This window comes from Hibiscus syriacus, unplaced genomic scaffold, assembly GCF_006381635.1.
Source record: "Hibiscus syriacus cultivar Baekdansim isolate YM2019G1 unplaced genomic scaffold, ASM638163v2 tig00111013_pilon, whole genome shotgun sequence".
In the NCBI taxonomy this organism is placed as follows: domain Eukaryota; kingdom Viridiplantae; phylum Streptophyta; class Magnoliopsida; order Malvales; family Malvaceae; genus Hibiscus; species Hibiscus syriacus.
In genome coordinates this window covers 1,354,825-1,375,883 of record NW_024062953.1, presented here as the reverse complement: position 1 = coordinate 1,375,883, position 21,059 = coordinate 1,354,825, and the positions used below count along the sequence as shown (strand labels likewise).

Below are 21,059 nucleotides of genomic sequence, written 5' to 3'. Positions count from 1 at the left end.
AATCGCAACGACGAAATCGCAACGCGAAATAAAAATCGCAATGCGATTTGTGTTTCGCGTTGCGATTTTGTCGTTGCGATTTCATTTCGCGTTGCGATTTTGTCGTTGCGATTTTCATTTCGCATTGCGATAGCCATTTCCGCGTTGCGATAGTCATTTCGCGTTGCGATTTTAAGTTTCGTGTTGCGAAAGTAAACTATTCTTCTTCTGGAATGTTTATATATGTTGTCCTTTTAAATGTTTATATAAGTGCTTACTTCTGGAATGTTATCTGAGCATTTTGTGAACTATGATAGAATAATGATTTGGGTGAATACAATGCTAGTTTGAAACATATTTGTCTTTGTTTAATATCATGTCTGTTTATTTACTGATTTATGTATTAATTTTTTTTAGCGGCCCGATAGGTGGATGCTTTACTTCGGGTTTTCCTTGCACGACGGAGTTCACGCATCAGACGGCGTGGACGTGCTATTACGTCTCCGTTCACCCAATGGTGCGAAGACTCCGCAAGAAGAAGCCCGACTCACCGGTCATCCCTCAAGAGTCCCCTCCAATCGTTCAAGAGGCCCCTATTCTCCCTCAAGATTCCCCCCCACCGTTCAAGAGGCCACTGTCATCGTTGAAGAGGTCCCTCCCACCATTCCAGAGCCCGATTCACATGGGGTAATATATCGAAGTATTGAGAAACCCCCACCGGTTCCGGACATGATGGATGAGAGTTGGCTCTCGTATGAGTTACCGGCTAGTACCCTTCCGGTATCTGAAGTGGAGAGGAGACAACTACCGGAAACAATTGTGGATAATACCCTTTGGGCTAAGACCGCAGTTGATTTTTATCTACATGAGCGGAGCCAAGGGTGTTACACTGACATCAGCAAACTCAACGATGAAATGTTTTTGTTGCTTGATCGGTCTTGGTGGGGTGTGCTATTAGGGGTTGAAGACAGTGTCTATTTGGATGGGGAGGTAAGACTATATTTGTCTTATATATGATTTTGATTAATTTGTTTAAAAATTAATGTAATTCACTAATATATGTATTTTTTTGTAAAACAGCATATCGATGTGTGGGTGTCACGACTACTAATAATAAGGAAGCTTAGGAAAAATAAAAAAAAATTCGCTATATACAATAATGCCGACGGCTTTTCACGCAGTTCACTTGAAGAATCAACGAGATGAATCATTTTTGTTGGGCAATGGACAAGCTAAACTTTATCCTGCATGGTGGGAGGTCGATAAGGTTAGTGTTAATTTTTTAAATTTTTTAAAGGTGTTAATAAATAAATGCGCAAATAAATGAATTATTACTTATGATCGCAGGTGTTTATCCCTGTTTTGGAACGTCGTCACTGGCTTCTCGTCCAACTTCAGCTCCCATCCCTGAAGATAATAGTGTATGACAGCATGATCAATTACATATCACTGTCTGATTTGAGAGATATTTTCAAGGGATGGAGCTATCATTTGGCTAAATTCTTGGATGGGATTAAGTATTGGAGTCATTCTGGACACAAGAAGCCAAAGAAGTTCAATGTCACAGTTGTCAGAGACGAGACCGCGCCACAGCAATCGCCGGGAGCCAGAGGGGATTGTGGTCCTCTCGTATGCCTTTGCTTGGCGCGTTTGACGACGGGAAGCACAGAGTTTTTACCTCCCACCGATAGAGATAGAGCTGCATTAGGCTTGTGGTTTCGGCATTATATGGCTAGAGCAATATATTCGAGACGCTGCCTACCTGCATCCGTGTTATGAAAGTGTCCATTGTTAATTGGTAAGTCAAATGCAAGTTTTGTTAACATATATACTCATTTTGGTTTGAAAATGTTTGGTTAAGTACATAGAATTCAATAATTTGCTGTTTGTAGGTTTTAGATGTGTAGGAAGTCTTGTTTGAGCAAATGTTTGGTTTCTGCAGGTTAATCCTTAAGTGAGCTGCGTGAAATGGATGTACGGGGTCACAAAGTTGTTGATTCATTGATTCAATAATTGATGAAGAAATAAGAATTATTATTATTTTTTGATTGTTTAATTGATTTGTAAAAGATGATTTGTAAATCTTGATTTGTTTAATTGATGTGTACATAATTTGTGTTGAAATGTAATAGTTGATTTGTTGATTTTCAATCTGCTTTATGTTGAAGGCAAAACAGACTATCGCAACGCGAAATGGCTATCGCAACGAGAAAATCGCAATGCGAAATGAAAATCGCAATGCGAAATGAAAATCGCAACGAGAAAATCGCAATGCGATTTTCATTTCGCATTGCGATTTTCTCGTTATGATAACCATTTTCGCGTTGCGATAGCCATTTTCGCGTTGCGATAGTCAAATGAATGTCTAATAAGTGATGACAACTGAACAGATCATAGCAATGTTCAAACTCAAGTTACTAATACATGCCTAACTGAAATGTTAAAAGTGCACACATAAAATACACATAATGCAAGTTTTGTTAACATATTACTCCTTTTGGTTTGAAAATGTTTGGTTAAGTACCTAGAATTCAATAATAATTGTTAAAAGTTTATGCATGTTAATCCTCGTTGCCTTTTTCATTTCGCATTGCGATTCTATCGTTGCGATTTGCATTTCGCATTGCGATGGTCAAATGATTGCCTTTCGCAACGCGATTCTGACTTTCGCAACGAGATAATACAGAATCGCAATGCGAGTTTCAAAGTTCGCAACAGGTTTTAGTTTCGAAAGCCAAATTTTGAGTGTATATATATACGCAACAACAACAACTCATAACCTAAATCCCTAAATCGCAACTCATGCCATCTCCATCTATCACTCTCTCCGGCGACATTCGTTCCAATATCCAACGACATCCTTCCCCATCCGGCAACCGGTCTTAGTTTCGCATCTCGTTTGTTTAGTTACAACCATGAAATCATCTAATGTTGATCATGTTTGGATAGATTTGTGTTTTGGAGGGTCATAGGAGAATGTTCATGGTGTTTTACAATATATGCCTTTACCCATGAATCTTCAACTAAAACTGTCATTAAAGAAGTTAACTTATGAAACCCTAATGTTACGTATTTCAAAGAAATTGAATTTAGAGCCCCTAAGTGGATTTAGGCTATCTTATCAGAGAAATGGTAAAGTTTATTTGTTAACCGACAATGAAGATGTTGAACGATTCATTGCTTACATTAATGTTTCAAGTGATGATGTTACATTGTATGTTGTTGAACCTAGAAGTAGTATTGTTGGGTCAGTAGCGGGTAGTAATCAACTAAGTGGGTCAAAAAACCCACAGCCTTTCTCTAATCCAAATCCAAATCAACTTTCAGCACCAAATTCTGGTTTTCGTATTGACCAATTAGACGATGATGAGCCAAGAGAAAAAATTGTGAGTACTAGTCAGTATTCGAAATTTGATCTTGGTCAATACCCGGACTTTGATATTGGTCAATACACGGATTTGATGATGTTTCAGAAGAAGAAACAGACCTGCGTGTAATGATTTTGATATTGGTCAATACCCGAATTTTGATGATGAAACACCCGTTGCCGAGGAAGATGTTGTTGATGATAATGAGGAGGAAGTTACGACTGTGAATGAACATGTTGAACATCCATTCTGTAATTCATATAATCCTGAAGAAGAAAAAGAAGAAGAAAAAGTCCCCGAAGAAAAGAAAATGCCACGGGAGTATAACTGGAATATGCCAGAATTACTTCAGTTACGGAAGAAGAGTTGGCAAAGAAAGCAGTTGATTGTTACACAAAAGTTATTCGTATCAAGAAAGATGATTGTTTTGATACAAAGGAAGACTTGAAGATAGCTTTGTATACGAAATGTGTGGAAGATGGCTATCAACTAAAAGTTAACAAATCAAGCAAAGATCGTTTCGAAACAAGGTGTACGATTGACAAAAACTGTACGTGGCGTATGATTGCAAAGAGGATAAAGATTGCGCAATGTTCAAGTTAGGACTTTATTGATAAACATACATGTTCAAGAACCCAAGTTTTTCCTCACCATAGACAGGCAAACAAAAAGGTGTTGGGTGGTTTTCTGGCTGAGTTAATGTTTTGAATGGCAGGGTATATCGGGACATGAAATTATGACTGACATGAATGCTCGGTTCAAGATTAGTATCATATTCTCAAGCTTGGAGAGCCAAATGTTATGCCTTGGAATTGTTGAGGGGGTCGCCAGAAGCATCGTTTGCCCAACTGCCGGCTTATTGTCACAATTTAAAGCTGAAAAATCCTAGGTCGGTAACTCATATCAAAACAGATAGAGATGGACGCTTTGAGTTGCTGTTTATCGCCATTGGTGCTGCGGTTAGTAAATCAATATAATTCTGTTGACTCATTTCTGTTAGTTACATGCATTTAAAATTTAAATGATTATTTCTTGTGTATTATTTTGTAGATTCGTTCGTTTATTACTTGCATGCGCCCAGTTATTATAGTTGACGGAGCACATTTGAAAGGTCGATACCTTGGAGTAAACTTATTAGCAGTAGCCATGGATGCTAACAATGGGATATTGCCAATAGCTTACGGGGTTGGCAAATCTGAAACCTCTGATTCATGGACATGGTTTATGGGGCATCTTAGGGATTGCATAGGTCCTATTAGCAATCTGACAATCATATCCGATAGGGCAAACTCAATTGACAACGCTGTTAGAAGGTGTTTCCCAGATGCTTTTCATGGACTTTGTGGTGTTCATTTGTATAGAAATCTAAAATCAAGGTCTGCTGGTATAAAAAAGCACAAATGGACATACTGGAAGGCTGTAAAGGCTTATCGGGAAGTGGATTTCAATAAGCATATAAACTGTTTAAGACGTGTTTTGCTTCAGTGTGCTCAAATACTAGAAGATGTCGGGTTTGAAAGATGGTCAAGAGTACATCAACTTGGAGCAAGATATGGTTTCATGACGTCTAATAGTGCAGAATCAATTAACGCTCTAAGTCGTCATTCCCGGAAATTACCCATTACTATGTTAATGGAGTTTTTTCGAGCCTCTATTCAACAGTGGTACTACAAGAAAAGAAACCATGCAGGTATTATTTCTTTGAATTCGTAACTTATCATATATTTTACTAAGTATTATTTATTTAAATTTACAGGAACATTGGAACATCGTGTTACACCATGGACTGAAAAAAAGATAACGAAACGTGTTGTGAAGTCAACGTCATGGAGAGTTGAACCATGTTCAAACACTTTGTTTGAAGTACTGGATAATAACTTAAATGGGCTTGTCGATCTAAATGCATGGACGTGTAGTTGTATGAAATGGAAAACATCTGGTTATCCATGTGGCCATGTTATAAAAGTTGCTCTTCATCTAAACCAAGATGATTCAAGCACATACGCTATGGATTGCTACACTACAGAAGTATATCGACAGACTTATGCCGAGATTGTCTACCCTATTTCACATCCTTCTGAGTGGGACATACCAGATGACTTACAAACAGTTTTGCCACCAACCATGGACAGAAGGCTACCTGGCCGACCAAAAAGTCACAATCGTATACCGTCTAAGGGTGAAGAGAAGAAGAGATCGACATGTAGTCGGTGCAAGGAAAGTGGTCATACAAGGTTGACATGTGGATCACCAGTGCCATCACAATCATCTTTTCCTCTACCAAAATATGGATCATCATCAAAATCCAAAGCTCATATGGTGTCAAGAAAAAGGCAATCATCTTTAAAATCCCAATCACAACTGGCTTCACCTTTTGGGACTGTTAACTTAGGTGATTTTTAAATGCAAACGTTGTATTATGTAGATTTTATGTGTGAACTTTTAACATTTTCAGTTAGGCATGTATTAGTAACTTGAGTTTGAAAATTGCTATGATCTGTTCCAGTTGTTATCACTTAATAGGCAATCATCTTAATGTCCATCGCAACGCGGAAATTACTATCGCAATGCGAAATGAAAATCGCAACGAGAGAATCGCAATGCGAAATGAAAATCGCAACGCTAATTTCGCAATGCGAAATGAAAATCGCAACGAGGGAATCGCAATGCGAAATGAAAATCGCAACGCGAATTTAATTTCGCCTTGCGATTTTCATTTTCGCGTTGCGATTCTCTCGTTGCGATTTTCATTTCGCATTGCGATAGTACTTTTTGCCTTCAACATAATACAGATTGAAATCAACAAAATCAACCATTACATTTCAATCAATTAAACAAGCACAAATAAGAATTATGTTAACATCAATTAAACAAATCAACTTTTACAAATCACCTTTTACAAATCAATTAAACAATCAAAAAATAAGCAATAATTATTAGAGAAAATAACACTTCTACTATTGAATCAACTTTTGCAGCCATACATCATTTTCACGCAGCTCACTTCTGAGATTAACCTGCATAAACCAAACATTTGCTCAAACAACACTTTCTACACATCTAAAACCTACAAACAACAAATTATTGAATTCTAGGTACTTAACCAAATATTTTCAAACCACAAGCCTATAAACATACCAATTGTTTATGGACATTTTTATAACGCGAATGCAGGTAGGCAGCGTCTCGTATATATCGATCTAGCCATATAATGTCGAAACCACAAGCCTACTGCAGTTCTATCTATATCAGTGGGAGGTAGATACTTTATACTTCCTGTGATCAAACGGTCCAACGCCAAGCATACGAGAGGACCACAATCCCCTCTGGGTCCTTTCGTTTGTTGTGGTGCGGTCTCGTCTCTGCTAACTGTAATATTGAGCTTCTTTGGCTTCTTGTTTCCAGAACGAGTCCAATAATTTATCGCATCCAAGTATTTAGCCAAATAAGAGCTCCATCCCTTAATAATATCTCTTAAATCAGCCAATGATATGTAATTTATCATGCTGTCATATACTATTGCCTTAAGGGATGGGATCTGAAGCTCGACGAGAAGCCAATGGTTACGTTCCAAAACAGGGATAAACACCTGCAATCATAAGTAATAATTCATTCATTTGCGCACTTATTTATGAATACCTTTAAACTCAATCTAAAATAAACACTAACCTTATCGACCTCCCACCATGCAGGATAAAGTTTAGCTTGTCCATTGCCCAACGCAAATGATTCATCTCGTTGATTCTTCAAGTGAACTGTGTTAAAAGCCGTCGGCATTATTGTATACCGTGTATTTCTTTTATTTTCCTTAAGTTTCCTAATTATTAGTAGACGTGACACCCACGCATCGATATGCTGTTTTACAAAAAAATACATATATTAGTGAATTACATTAATTTTTAAACAAATTAATCAAATGAAAATATAAGAAAAATATAAGACTTACCCCTCCATCGAAATAGCCATTGTCTTCGACCCCTAATAATACGCCCCACCAAGACCGATCAAGCAACAAATAGATATCATCATTGAGCTTGCATATGTCAGTGAAACACCCCTGGCTTCGCTCATGTAGATAAAAATCAACTGCGGTCTTAGCCCAAAGGGTGTTATCCAGAATTGTGTCCGGTAGTTGTTTCCTCTCCTCTTCAGATACCGGTATGGTACTGGCCGGTAACTCATACGAGAGCCAACTTGAATCCATCATGTCCGGCACGTCAGAGGGTTTCTCAAGAATCCTACATATGACGCCATGTGAATCGGGCTCTTGAATGGTGGGAGGGACCTCTTCAACGATGACAGTGGCCTCTTGAACGGTGGGAGGGGACTCTCGAGGAATGATAGGGGCCTCTTCAACGATAGGAGTGGACTCTTGAGGGATGATAGGCGAGTCGGGCTTCTTCTTGCGGTGTCTTCGCACTATTGGGGTATACGGAGACTTAATAGCACGTGCACGCCGTCTGATGCGTGAACTCTGTCGTGCAAGAAAAACCCGACGTAAAGCATCCACCTTATCGGTCCGCTAAATAAAAATACAAATATCAGTAAATAAACAGACATGATATTTAAACAGTGAAAACAAAGATAAATATATTTCAAACTTTTAACCAAAAGACAAAACAAAGACAAATACTAACTTCACAGTGTTAAAGTAAAAAGTTTAGCAGTTTTGGCAGCAACCGAATAAATTTACTAAGCAATCTAAGTGAAATGGTTAATTTAAGTGAAATTACGAGTAAATTTATCATCAAGTTAAATATGGAAAATCTTAAACTTATCTCGTTGCGTAGAGTATGAACCTCATTCTGCAACGATACTACCATCTCACGTAGAGCGGCAACCTCACCACGTAAAGTAGACACCTCCACACGCCATGCACCATCGTTATCGCGTAGAGTACCGATCTCCTCACGCAAGGCATTGACCTCATCACGTAACTCCCTTGACTCATCCCGTGGAGGTGGAGAACAGGGAGATAGAAGCCGTGGCATCTTTGTCGGTTGCCTATCATGAGGTGATGGTGGAGAAGAGACTCGATGATGTGACGGGATAGGTGATGGCTCTCGTTGTAGAGGTGTATAGTCGGGTCGATCAGGTGATGGCTCTGGGTGAGGTGATGGCTCTCGAAGTGGAGGAAGTGGAGGCTGCTCATCATTCGTGCCATCAAAAAAACGCTGACTAGCTTGCCACCAATCAGTGGCAGGCTCAGCCTCCGTGGGTGTCAGTCTCATTAATGGAGTGTTGGCCTCCTAAAAATATAAAAACTAAAACAAAGTTAAACGTCTACTATTAATAACTTGTTTATATATGATAATATTTGTGTTAACTTACATTATTTATTGTCGCATATGGTATTAAGTCTTCCCAATCCAACATACGTTTCCTCTTCCAGGAAATAGCCCTAGGAATATCATCTGAGGATTTTAATGCATATGTCCGCATGCTGGGGAAAGCCTCGAATATCCAAATCTACAAACAATATAATAACAAACATTAGTAATTGTTAAATAATTAATTATAATTTTGAAAACATTATATAGAAATTCTTACCTTAAAGGCCCAAACAAAGCCTGACAAAGTGTATTTCGACCCATCGCCCCGCAAACTTTTGCGGTCATCAAAGGCAGACGACAACTTAGTCCAGGTAGCTTTCCATATATACGAACCCCACGGAAACAGATTCCATGCATTTAGGTCATCTACCAATAATATTAGCTCCTGAGGAATAGGTTGTCTAGCCTCTCTGCCTAGAAAGCCGGCATACAAAAGTAGTAGAAGGCATACTCGGACAACATCGACGTCATTCATCCGAGTAAAACCATCTTTCTTATTAAACAATTTCTTCATGTCGTCGACGTGTAAGTTCGGCTTCTCTATTGACTCATCAGGAAAAACCCTGGATAACCATGATGGGCGGGTGATATGACGAGTGTACCGGCCTATATCATCGTGTCCGAATCGTAGACCAGTGATTAAGCAAAACTCCTTCCGCCCAAAACAAGTATACGCCGGTGGAAAATGAAACCATATCTCTTCCTCACCACGTTGTATACTGTCGGGTAGATCGCTAGTCATGGTCTGAAGCCACAAATGGGTCAAACTAGCATCTCCACCCGGATGTTGTACTCTCAGCCATGGCCCGAAGCAGATTTCTTCAAACAATTTTTTTTGTGCAGGTGAAAGCTTCGAAGCAATTGTAGTGGCTAGGCTAACTTTATTCCTTAATGTCAATGAAGCCGAAAAAAATTTCTACAAAAAAACAATAAACATACCAAGTTAGATATACCAAAAATTAAACTGTCAAGATATACCAAAAACAAAACAATAAACATAAATAGTAGTTTATTCTTGAAACTAAAATTTGCAACACTGTTTTTGTCTTTTGGTTGAAATGAAAATCGCAACGAGATAATGAGAATCGCAACGCGGAAATGACTATCGCAACGAGAGAATCGCAACGCGAAATGACTATCGCGACCAGACAATCGCAACGCGAAATGAAAATCGCAACCGCGAAATAAAAATCGCAACGCAAAATGAAAATCGCAACGCGAAATGAAAATCGCAATGCGATTTTGGTTTCGCGTTGCGATTTTTATTTCGCGTTGCGATAGTTATTTCCGCGTTGCGATTTTCATTCTCGAAACTATTCTTCTTCTGCATTACTTCAACCAAAAGACAAAGCAAAGACAAATACTAACTTCACAGGCTAAACAGTTTAGCAGTATTGGCAGCAATCGAATGAATTTAATAAGAAATCTAAGTGAAATGGTTAATCTATTATTGAAATTACCATTAAACTTATCATCAATCTCAATATGAAAAACCTAAAATAATGCAAAAAATTCAAAAAAAAAAAACTAACCCTCGGAGGTTGATTTTCCATTTCTGAATGATTGTGAGGGATTTTTGACTGTGAATGGTTGTGAGGGATTTCGCCGGCGATGGGGACGGAAATCTTCGGAGATGGGGACGGATTTCGCCGTAGAGAGTGAGAGATGGAGATGGGACTGAGTGTTGTGTTTTTGGGTTTGAGGTTATGAGTTGCGATTACTGTGGACGGTTCATTTTCCGATTTATTAAGAAAAAATACGTGTTTGGAATTTGGAAAAAAAAATACGCGTTAATACGAATGGCGCTATGTAAATCGCGTTGCGAAAGTAAGTATCTCGTTGCGATTTTTTATTATCGCATTGCGATAGTCAGTATCGCATTGCGATTTTCCCAATTCGCGTTGCAATTTACTTATTCGCATTGCGATTTTCCCAATTCGCGTTGCGATTTACTTATTCGCATTGCGAATTGGGAAAATCGCAACGATACTGTAGACCATCGCAACGCGATTTTCAACTATCGTATTGCGAAAATACAACGCGAATTTGCGATAATTGAGATCGCATTGCGAATTAGCGATCGCATTGCGATTTTGTTGGTCATTTTGGCAAATCCAAAAAAAAATTAGTTAAAATCGTATATTATATGGGATTTTTGGTCACTGTAGTTATTTTCTCTTAAATTTTTGCGGAATAAAAAGCACGAATTCCCTCCGATTATTTTCAACCCATTAGCGCCGGTCCATTCCATCTTCTTCTTCTACATCTTGCTCCCAGAAAAAAATCCTTTCTTTAGCAACTATAAACTCCTGAGATCCGATCAGATCCGGTCATATTCCTCCCCAATCCGTCTCTGAAATTCCCATCTACGCTCTCTACATCTGCTTATTTACATGTATAGGTCGATTCCTCTTTCAATTTATCCAACAACAAGATTTTGAACTTTCATTTGTTTTCTCTCTAGGGTTCCTTAAATTTCAGGGTTGATTTATCGTTTCTGAGATGGAATGCGCAGGATCGTGAGCTAGGGTTTCGAAAAGTTTTTTTTTTTTTTGGTGAGGGGCTAGGTTTTTGACCTCGGAGTGTATGAGGATTTGGTGCTGCCTATGCATTATCGACGACGAAGAGGACGATAATCGGCGTGAAGGAACCATGGAGGGGTTTTTAGCAAATGTTGACGGTTTTGAGGGTAATTTTGTGAATGAAGATGGCGACGGCGACTCAAAGGAGCGAGAGAAAGAAGGGGAGGAGGAGGGGGAGGAAGAAGAGGCTCCCTTCGCTGTTGCCGGTGCCGCGGCGGCTCAGTTTTCTTTAGCCCTAAACAGACGAAGGCAGGGTGAAGAGACATCGTTGTTTGAAGAAATGGTATCCGCCATGAGATGCGGTGGAAACTGGGACGATGCTACGTGGCGCTCTTTGAATCGATGCTCGTTTCTTTCCGAAGGTGAGACTAGCGCCTCTGCTTCCACTGCGGTTGAAGATCGTGACAACCACGATTTGAACCATAAGCGAGCCAAAGTGTATTCTGGTTTCCAGTGAGTCATCTTGAAAACTATATACACATTTTAATTAGGAGAATTTTATTTTTTGTCATACTTATACTTTTGCAATGTTTTCACTGCAGCGAGAGCACGACTTGCCCTTTGACGGGGAGAGATTTTAATATTAACCAAGGCTCATCAAATTCATCTAATAATGGGATATTTGATCATAATTTCATTTTGAATGATGGGAGTGATGGGAATTCTTTTAGTGGCAATGGTGAGATTGATGAGAAACATGAGGGTGGTTTGATGGTGGAAGATTTTGAAACCCGGATGGATCTGACCGATGATTTGTTGCATATGGTAGATAGTTTGAACTATTACACTTCCAATTTAGCTATTACAATTTTTGTTGCATTTTTTGAACTTTTTCCCCACTATTTCCAGGTGTTCTCTTTCTTGGACCATTGCAATCTTTGCCATGCTGCTATGGTTTGTAGGCAGTGGCGAGCAGCTAGTGCTCATGAGGATTTTTGGAGGTGTTTGAATTTTGAAAACCGGAATATATCTCTTGAACAATGTGAGTATTGTATTTGGTAATATCTTTGCATGGTTCTTCTTTTGGTTGAAAAAAGTGTACTCCAAAAAGATTTTGAAACTAGCTGGAGAAATGAGAATGGCAGTCTAACTTGTTGTTTAGAATAACAATTAAGAGAATTAAAAGAGCATGCAGCTATATGGAAGCTGTCCTTTTATCTATGTCGAGATTGCCACTTTAAGAATAAAATTGGATTCCAAACTGCTATTACATTGCAATTTGATTCTGCAGTTCAGGACATCTGTCAACGATATCCAAATGTCGCAGAAGTGAATCTCAGTGGCACTCGTAATATGCACCTGCTAGTTATGAGAACTGTCTCTTCATTACGGTAATATTTTCTCATCTTATTTTTTTATTCTTGTAGTCTAATGAATATGTTGTACTGGCTGTTATTCGTGTAAACTTTCTGATTGGCAGAAATCTCGAGGCTTTAATATTGGGAAGAGGCCAACTAGGGGATGCGTTTTTCCATGCATTGGTTGAGTGTAGTATGTTACGGAGTTTGGATGTGAATGATGCTATTCTCGGCAATGGTGTTCAAGAAATACCTATTAACCATGATCGATTGTGTGATCTGAAAGTAACAAAATGCCGTGTGATGCGTCTATCTATCAGGTGAAACAAAAGCTTCATTTGAATTTTTACTTTGTCCATTTGGTTATTCTTTCTGCTAAAGCCTGAATCTTTTGCAGGTGTCCACAGCTAAAAAGTTTGTCTTTGAAACGTAGTAATATGGCTCAGGTGGCCCTGAATTGCCCTCTTTTAAATATGCTTGACATAAGCTCATGCCACAAACTTACAGATGCAGCAATTCGTTCGGCAGTGACTTCTTGCCCCCAATTAGAGTCTTTAGACATGTCGAATTGTTCTTGTGTTAGTGATGATACATTGCGTGAGATAGCTCACAGTTGTGGTAATCTCCATGTTTTGTGTTCTTCTTATTGTCCCAACATATCACTTGAGGTTAGTTTCTTGCAAATGGTTAATTTAATTATAATATGGTATACTTTTTTGGTTAAGGTGTATTTTGATTCATTTGCTTTTGTTTTTTAAAGTCTGTAAGACTGCCAGTGTTAACAGTTCTTAAACTTGACAACTGCGAGGGTATCACATCTGCCTCAATGGCTGCAATAGCTCATAGTTATATGTTGGAGGTTTGGGTTTTTATTGTATATATTGTTGTTACCTGGATTTTTGTGGTCTCTATTAAAATCTTCTACCTGCACATATTTATTCTGTTACCTGATGTAGGAGCTGGAGCTTGATAATTGCCACATGTTAACGTCAGTGTCATTGGACCTTCCTCTTTTGCAGAAAATTCGATTGGTTCACTGTCGAAAGTATACTGTTATTCCATTTTATTTCCCTTTTCTTTTTCTTACCAAACCCAAAATGACTTCATCATCGCAGTGTCGTTGGCTGGATCTTTTCTTCTCTTTGATTTTATAATGATTTATAATTTTGGCCATGCAGATTTGCTGACTTGAATGTACAGTGTTCCATGCTATCATCTGTGATGGTATCCAATTGTACTGCTCTCCATCGTATTAGCATCAGTTCAAATTCACTTCAAGTATGTCTTATGATGATTTGGTCTCTGTTGTTACTGTCTTGGTTATAAATAAGATTTTAATGTTGTATGGTTGATTTTATTAAAATGCAGAAATTAGCATTGCAGAAGCAGGAAAATTTGACAATGTTGGCACTGCAATGTCAATGTTTGCAAGAAGTTGACCTAACAGATTGTGCATCTTTGACAAATTCTATATGCAATGTATTTAGTGATGGTGGTGGTTGCCCTATGCTAAAATCATTAGTTCTGGATAACTGTGAGGTATGTGAATAGATTTTTCTGTATACTGAACTATTTCTCAGTTACTATGCACGTGTATGCGAATAGGGCATTCGAAGGTTAGGTGATAGAGACCTGTAAGATTAGCTACATCTCAGCGGATTGATCACTTCAAATGGCACCATAGTTTTATTTGTCTTAATTCTGGTCTGCATCTAGCATTACTTACGAGTTACCAATATTCTTTATTTGCTTTTGGTGCTATTGAATGAATATAGCTCCTTGGTTCCTGCATTTTCATGCGTCATTTTATTGTGTTTTCTGACAATTCCTTGTTTTCATTTTGACTAGAGCTTGACAGCAGTGCAGTTGTCCAGTACATCTTTAGTTGGTCTTTCTCTGATTGGTTGTCGTGCTATAACTTCTCTGGATCTTGCATGTCCTTGTCTTGAGAAAATTTGCCTAGATGGTTGTGATCATCTTGAGAGAGCATCATTTTGTCCTGTAAGTTTAGAGTTACTCTAGTAGGCTCTCTCTGAGTTTGCTTATATATTAATCGACTACTTTATGCATGTAATGTCATCCTGTTATAAAATGTAAAAGCTGAAGCTTTTTTTTCCCTTTCTAGGCTGCTCTTCGGTCACTTAATCTCGGAATATGCCCAAAATTGAACACACTCAGAATTGATGCTCCATGTATGGTGTCACTTGAGTTGAAAGGATGTGGTGTATTATCTGAAGCATCAATAAATTGTCCTCTATTGACATCATTTGATGCTTCCTTTTGCAGGTTTGTTGCAATTCCTTACTTTTATGATACTTCATTTTGGCCTATGGTTGATGAATCTTTTTTAATTTTATATGCAGTCAACTCAAGGATGATTTCTTATCTGCAACCACTGTTTCCTGCCCTCTGATCGAGTCATTAATATTGATGTCTTGCCCATCTATTGGTTCTGATGGTCTTTTCTCTTTGCGCTGGCTTCCTAATTTAACCACACTTGATTTATCATATACCTTTTTGACGAATTTGCAGCCAGTTTTTGAGTCTTGTTTGCAGCTGAAGGTAACTTTAAAACCCTTGATATATAAACATTGATTAATCATGCAAGGCATATTCATTCTATTCATGTTAACTTCATTTTACTCAATATTGTATTAAGGTTACATTGGTCGTGCTCTTAGTGATCAAAGTTTTCACATTCTGCTAAATTATCTTGTATATTCTTTCAATGATATCTTGCCATGCTCTTTGGCTCACTTTTTCTTCTTTTAGGTGTTAAAATTACAGGCATGCAAATATCTGGCGGATTCATCATTGGAGCCTCTGTATAAGGAAGGTGCTTTACGAGAACTCCGGGATTTGGACTTGTCATATGGTACCCTGTGCCAGTCTGCCATAGAGGAACTTCTTGCTTTTTGCACACATCTTACCCACGTGAGCTTGAATGGATGTATAAATATGCATGACCTGAATTGGGGTTCTACTGGTGTTGGATTCGAGTCACTTGGCATACATAATGGATCTAGTATGTTTTCTTTTGAGAACTTCAATAAGCTGATCGAGCATCCGAACCGTTTACTGCAGAACCTCAACTGTGTAGGTTGTCCAAATATCAGGAAAGTTCTCATCCCACCAGCTGCACGTTGTTTCCATTTGTTATCCCTAAATCTTTCTTTGTCAGCCAATTTGAAGGAAGTTGACCTCGTATGTTACAATTTGTCCTTTCTTAATTTAAGGTACTGACACTCCTTTTTATGGTTTGTTTTTATTTTATCTGGCACTCGTCTGAACTTTTATGCCTATTTCTTTATTCAGCAATTGTAGCTCCTTGGAAGTTTTGAAGCTGGGATGCCCTAAACTGACCAGTCTGTTTCTTCAGGTATGTGTCTGAAACCACAGGTGTTTAATATTTAGGTCTTTTCTTTTTCCTCTTCGTTCTGTTGATTTTCTATCTCGAGTCTATTCTCAAAGATGTTTGGTTTTTTTACTGAGGTTTCCGTGAGAGTTCTTGTGTAATATTGTTTATTTACCTTGTGGGTTGTGAAGAAGTTATGTTCTCTGTATTTTGGTATTTGTATTCTAGGAATTAGCTAACAAGTCATCACTCATACGATGTCTTCATTTTCTGATGCTTTGCTGATGGTTAAAGATCGATAATAGGCTGACTTATCTATACAATTGTTGTTTTACTTGATGTGTAGTAGGCTTACGTGCAGCTTGACTCTTCTTACATTTACGTAAATGTTATATATTTTGTTAATTTTTATATTCTTAGCTTTGTAACCCAGTATTCCTCTTTCAGTTTCTTTTGTCACAAACAAACATATGCATATGTGTCTTCATACGTGTAGTAACTAGTAAGTTTACAGTCACGAGTTCCTCATCTGACTTTTATTTTGTGAACCGGTCTTTCCAAGTCTTGCAACATCGAGGAGGAAACAGTTGAAACTGCTATATCAGAGTGTAGCATGCTGGAGACTTTGGATGTTCGCTTTTGTCCAAAGGTAAGGGCATTCTTTTCGTCAGATCTCCCTCCAGATATGCTCCCGTCTATATGTGCTCTTCTTATACCATTCTTTTGCTTTAATTATGTTCAAATTTTGTTTAGTCTCTTAGACTCAAATGTCTAATATTCTCTCGAAGTGGGGAAATATCGAATTCACGAAATTTTCTTATGTGGTTGATAGATTTGCTCGATGAACATGGGGAGGTTACGAGCAATTTGTCCGAGTTTGAAGCGAATATTTAGTAGCTTGACCCCTGCATGATGAGATTGTGATGGAATTTTATTTCCCTTTGACAGCAACAGCTTGGTATTTTTGTTATGGTAGGTTCTGTTTGTATGTAAATGGTCCTTTCCTGTTTGCTTTGAATATATATAAATATAAAAATATACATATAGGTACTTGACCTGCTTGCGTTCTGTGTTACAGCGTAATAAAATCACTGCCAATATTTCCATATTCAGTGTAGACATTAATTTTTTCATAATAATAATTATAATTATTATTAATATAATATATTATTATTATTATTTATTAATAAATATATATATATATATATATTACAAATTACATCAGAAGCCCAAAAGACCCTTAGGCCCAATTTACAAACCCAAACAAAGAGGCCCGATCAGTCAACTGGCCCATCTAAACCCTAAACCCAATTTAGGGTTTGTATCATCTCTAGTCGCCTCATCATCACAGCTGTTGGATCTGAGAGATCCAACGGTCCACAGGAGGTCCAACACGATGCAGCTAGGGTTTTTAAACCCTAGTTTCTACGTGGCTACATCCCAGCCGTCGCTCCAAAGTTCCAGTGAGTTCCAGTCGTCTTGCCGACGCTTCAGTGCCACGATGACTCCAACAGAAGACTCTAGAAGCTCTGCTGCAACGATAACAGCCGCCCACGTCGAGCTCTATGGTGAGTCACCACCATAGCTATGGTGACTCACCAAACTCGACCCTCTATTGTCCGGTCCGACGAGAGCCTCGGTGGTGGCTATAAAAGCCACCACACCTGCAAGAAAGGCAGACAGAGAGCAACGGAGAACAACAGAGAAACAGACGAAGAGAGAACAAAAAAGGGAGAGATACGAACATCAACCAACAACCAGACCAAAACAGAAACGAAGAGAAGAAGAGGAACTTACCCTTGAAGCCTCGCTCATTGCCAGAAATCCCAAGCGTCACCGGAGTCTCATTTTTCGAAGGTAAAAAAATTAGATCTACAGGAATCTAAGGGTTTTTAGGGAAAACAAAGACCGGAATCGGTCTTAGAGTGTTTAGATCTATATTTTAGGTAAATTTGGGAATTTCCGACCATCGGAGGCGGTGGCCGGCGGTGGAACTTGCGGCGGATCATGGTTGTCGGCCGGTGGTCAGCTCTCTCTCCGGGGGAGAGTTTAGAGAGAGCAGAGAGAGTTTACTCTCTCAGAGAAAGAAAGAAAAGAAAGAAATGAGGAAGATGGCACATAAGGGTCGGCCGATTGGGTATTTAAAACCTTCCCCAAACGACGTCGTTTTGGGGAGGGTATTTTTGTAATTTCATAAAGGGTAAACCCCGTCCGCAGTGCTCTAAATTTGTATACCTTTCAATTTAGTCACTAAAAGCAATTTTTGATTCTTTTAATTATGTCATTTAATTTTATTTTATTACATTTTAGTCATTATCAGTTCATATATATATTTAGGGTAAATAACTGATTTAGTACCTTATAATTTTATTAACATTTATTTTAACCCGATTAATTAAATAAGGCTAAATTACATTTTTAGCACTTAGAATTTTTATTTATTCGAGATAGAGCCTTTAAACTTTGATAAATTTTATTTTAATCACTGATTAATTAATTAAGGGTTAATTACACTATTAGTAATTTTATTTTATGATGATTCGAATTATGTTCATTAATTTAAATAATTTTACATTTATTATTATTTTATTTATTTTAGTCATTGTTTAGTTATATTTTAACTTAATTTAATTTTTATTATTTTTTAATATATTTTAAATCATTACTTTAATTATTGTTTTACTATATTATAAATATATATATTATTTATTTATTTAATAATGTTTATTTATTTTCAATATCAAAGAAAAGGGCAGTCTTAATATAACTGGATGTCCTATTCTGGTATTTTAAATAACTAAATATTATAAAAATTATAATTTAGTTTTATTACATTTTTAATATTTATTTTTATTTATTAATATCTAAGAAAAGAGCTGTCTTAAGTCACCTAGAAGCCATTTTCTGATATTTTTAAATAAATAAATAAAATATTTAATTTTTATTTTTTAAGAAAATATTTTTAGTTATTTTATTTTTTAATATCGAAGAAAAGAGTTGTCTTAAGGTACCTAGAAGCTCTTTTCTGATATTTCTAAATAAGTAAATATCTTATTTATGTATATTAATATATTTTCTTAAAATTATTTGAAATAGTAGAATTATGAATTAAATATATCTTTGAATTTTTAAATTAATAATAATAGAGACAATTTATAATTAAAAAGTACCAATTTTGGGCGTTGTAGGGGTGTTAATCCTTCCCTAACCGTAACCGACCACGAATCTCTTTTTATTATTAAAAAGAACGAATTTTGGTTAAAACGCAGATCAGTCTATCTTTTAATTGATGTTTTCTTAAAAACTCTTTTAAAAGATATTTTTTAGGTATTCGACCTACCTGACCCAAAAGGCCGATGGCGACTCCCAAATTATTTTCAAAACCATTTATTCACATCAATTTTCCCGCCGAGAATAAATATTTCGTGCCCGGACGAAAACCGGTTACGACAGCTTGGCGACTCCGCTGGGGACCGGTCAAACTTTAAAATCAATTATAAATTGTCTCTATTAATTAAAAATTAAAAGTTCATATATTTAAATTTTAATTCTTTCTTTTCAAAATTTTTATATTTACTTATTATTTTCATAATATTTATATGTTTCATTTTACTTGTAAGTATTTTATTTCGTTATTTATTTTTCTGTCAAAGGTTTGAACATTTCTCCTCACACACAACACTTGCATAACATAAAGCTCTATAATTGAGTTTGTCCTTTTAAGTGGGAGTGAAAGCGACGTCTTCGTGAGAATTTATTCTCCGTGTCAGACCTAGCAAGTAACTTTCGGGGTTCATATGCTCTATGTCTTCGTGAGAATTTATTCTCCGTGTTAGGTATAGAGAAATGTGTCCCCTCGAATTGAACTTGATCCGTTTAAAGTCTGTAATGGACTAGGATTGAGGGTTGACAGCCCAAGGGGGCATCAACAAGGACAATTCAAGTACCTTTACTCCTAGAACTGAAACTCTGCATATAATAAACCCTAGAAATTCACCTAATCTAAGACAGTACTGAACCTCTGTTCATAGGTGTACACAAAGGAGAAATAAGCTCTAGCTTTTAATTTTTTAATTTATTATTTTTCTGAATAAATGCCTGCGAACTAATAATCATGCGGTTAGGTTAATTTTCCAAACAATGCATGGAACTAGAAAGCATGAGGTTAGGATTTATACCTTGATAGATAAAATCTTTTCTTGGTACTAACTAATTTATTTTTCCTTTCTCATTTTTTCATACATTTTGTTTTGCTTTAATTTGTTTTCTTTTGTTTGCATTGCATGATCATGACATGACTAAAAGGTGTTGACTTGAAAGACTGTTCATCAAATTGGAAAGACTTCATAAATGGACAAAAAGTTTTATGATCAAACAAAATATGACGCAACCATGGAATGGCATCCTAAGGAAACTCTGAAGATAGAGGAGAGTTATGCACCCAAAGATCATGTGTCCATTGAGGAGCAAGAAGAGATACGAGAAATAAGAGAGCAGATGTTCAAGAGGATGGATAGAATATCTGTTTTGGCCAAAGGAAAAGAGATTACTGCACAGAAGGAGAGAGAGCTCAATGAACCTAACCCTGCAATTTCAGATACGCAAGGGACTTCAATTCTTAATCAATTTGAGAAATTACCAACAGTCATCATTCGTATTCACAAATCGTCTGGAGATACCAAAGAAATGGTGACCATGGTAAAAGCTCCCAGAGATGAAAAGAAATCATGTAATCTGAAATTATCGAAGTTTAGTCGGCTTCCGACATCTAAAACTCAGGATCAATCCAAAACAAAAGGCAGTTCTCATTTTGATGTTATCCCTATATCGTATAAAGAATTATATGATAAGCTACTTGAAGCACGAGAAGTGGCCCCGTACTACATAAAACCATTCCAACCCCCGTATCCGAAGTGGTATAACATCAACGCTTATTGTGAATATCATGCCGGAGCTCAAGGACATACCATTGAGAATTGCCTTGCTTTCGAACGTCGAGTTCAAAATCTTTTGGATCAGGGAATCTTGCAGTTTATGATAAATGATCAACCTAGTTTGGTAACTGAAGATCCTGCCAGATCAACACCAAATGTATTCAAAGGTAAGAGCATCAGTAGGGGCGTCCAAAAGGAAGAAGATTTGCT

General features: G+C 37.3%; 1 protein-coding gene across 3 annotated transcripts; it reads left to right on the top strand.

Annotated features, from left to right (window-relative positions):
- Nucleotides 1–8,479: 8,479 nt before the first annotated feature.
- LOC120149919 (F-box/LRR-repeat protein 15-like) lies at nt 8,480–16,938 on the top strand. Of its 3 annotated transcripts, XM_039162627.1 has the most exons (18): nt 8,480–8,484; nt 11,525–11,715; nt 11,805–12,027; nt 12,112–12,244; nt 12,494–12,593; nt 12,683–12,880; nt 12,958–13,228; nt 13,321–13,419; nt 13,517–13,605; nt 13,739–13,838; nt 13,929–14,099; nt 14,409–14,561; nt 14,686–14,846; nt 14,924–15,122; nt 15,333–15,796; nt 15,876–15,939; nt 16,478–16,600; nt 16,693–16,885. In XM_039162627.1, exons 2-18 carry the CDS (start codon nt 11,543–11,545, stop codon nt 16,807–16,809), a joined length of 2,838 nt encoding a protein of 945 aa, XP_039018558.1. In that variant the 5' UTR covers nt 8,480–8,484; nt 11,525–11,542; the 3' UTR covers nt 16,810–16,885. The 3 variants fall into 3 exon arrangements, with proteins under 3 accessions (XP_039018558.1, XP_039018555.1, XP_039018556.1); XM_039162624.1 differs by lacking the exon at nt 8,480–8,484 and having other exon boundaries at nt 10,912–11,715; nt 16,693–16,894; XM_039162625.1 differs by lacking the exon at nt 8,480–8,484 and having other exon boundaries at nt 10,914–11,715; nt 16,478–16,564; nt 16,748–16,938.
- Nucleotides 16,939–21,059: the final 4,121 nt, after the last annotated feature.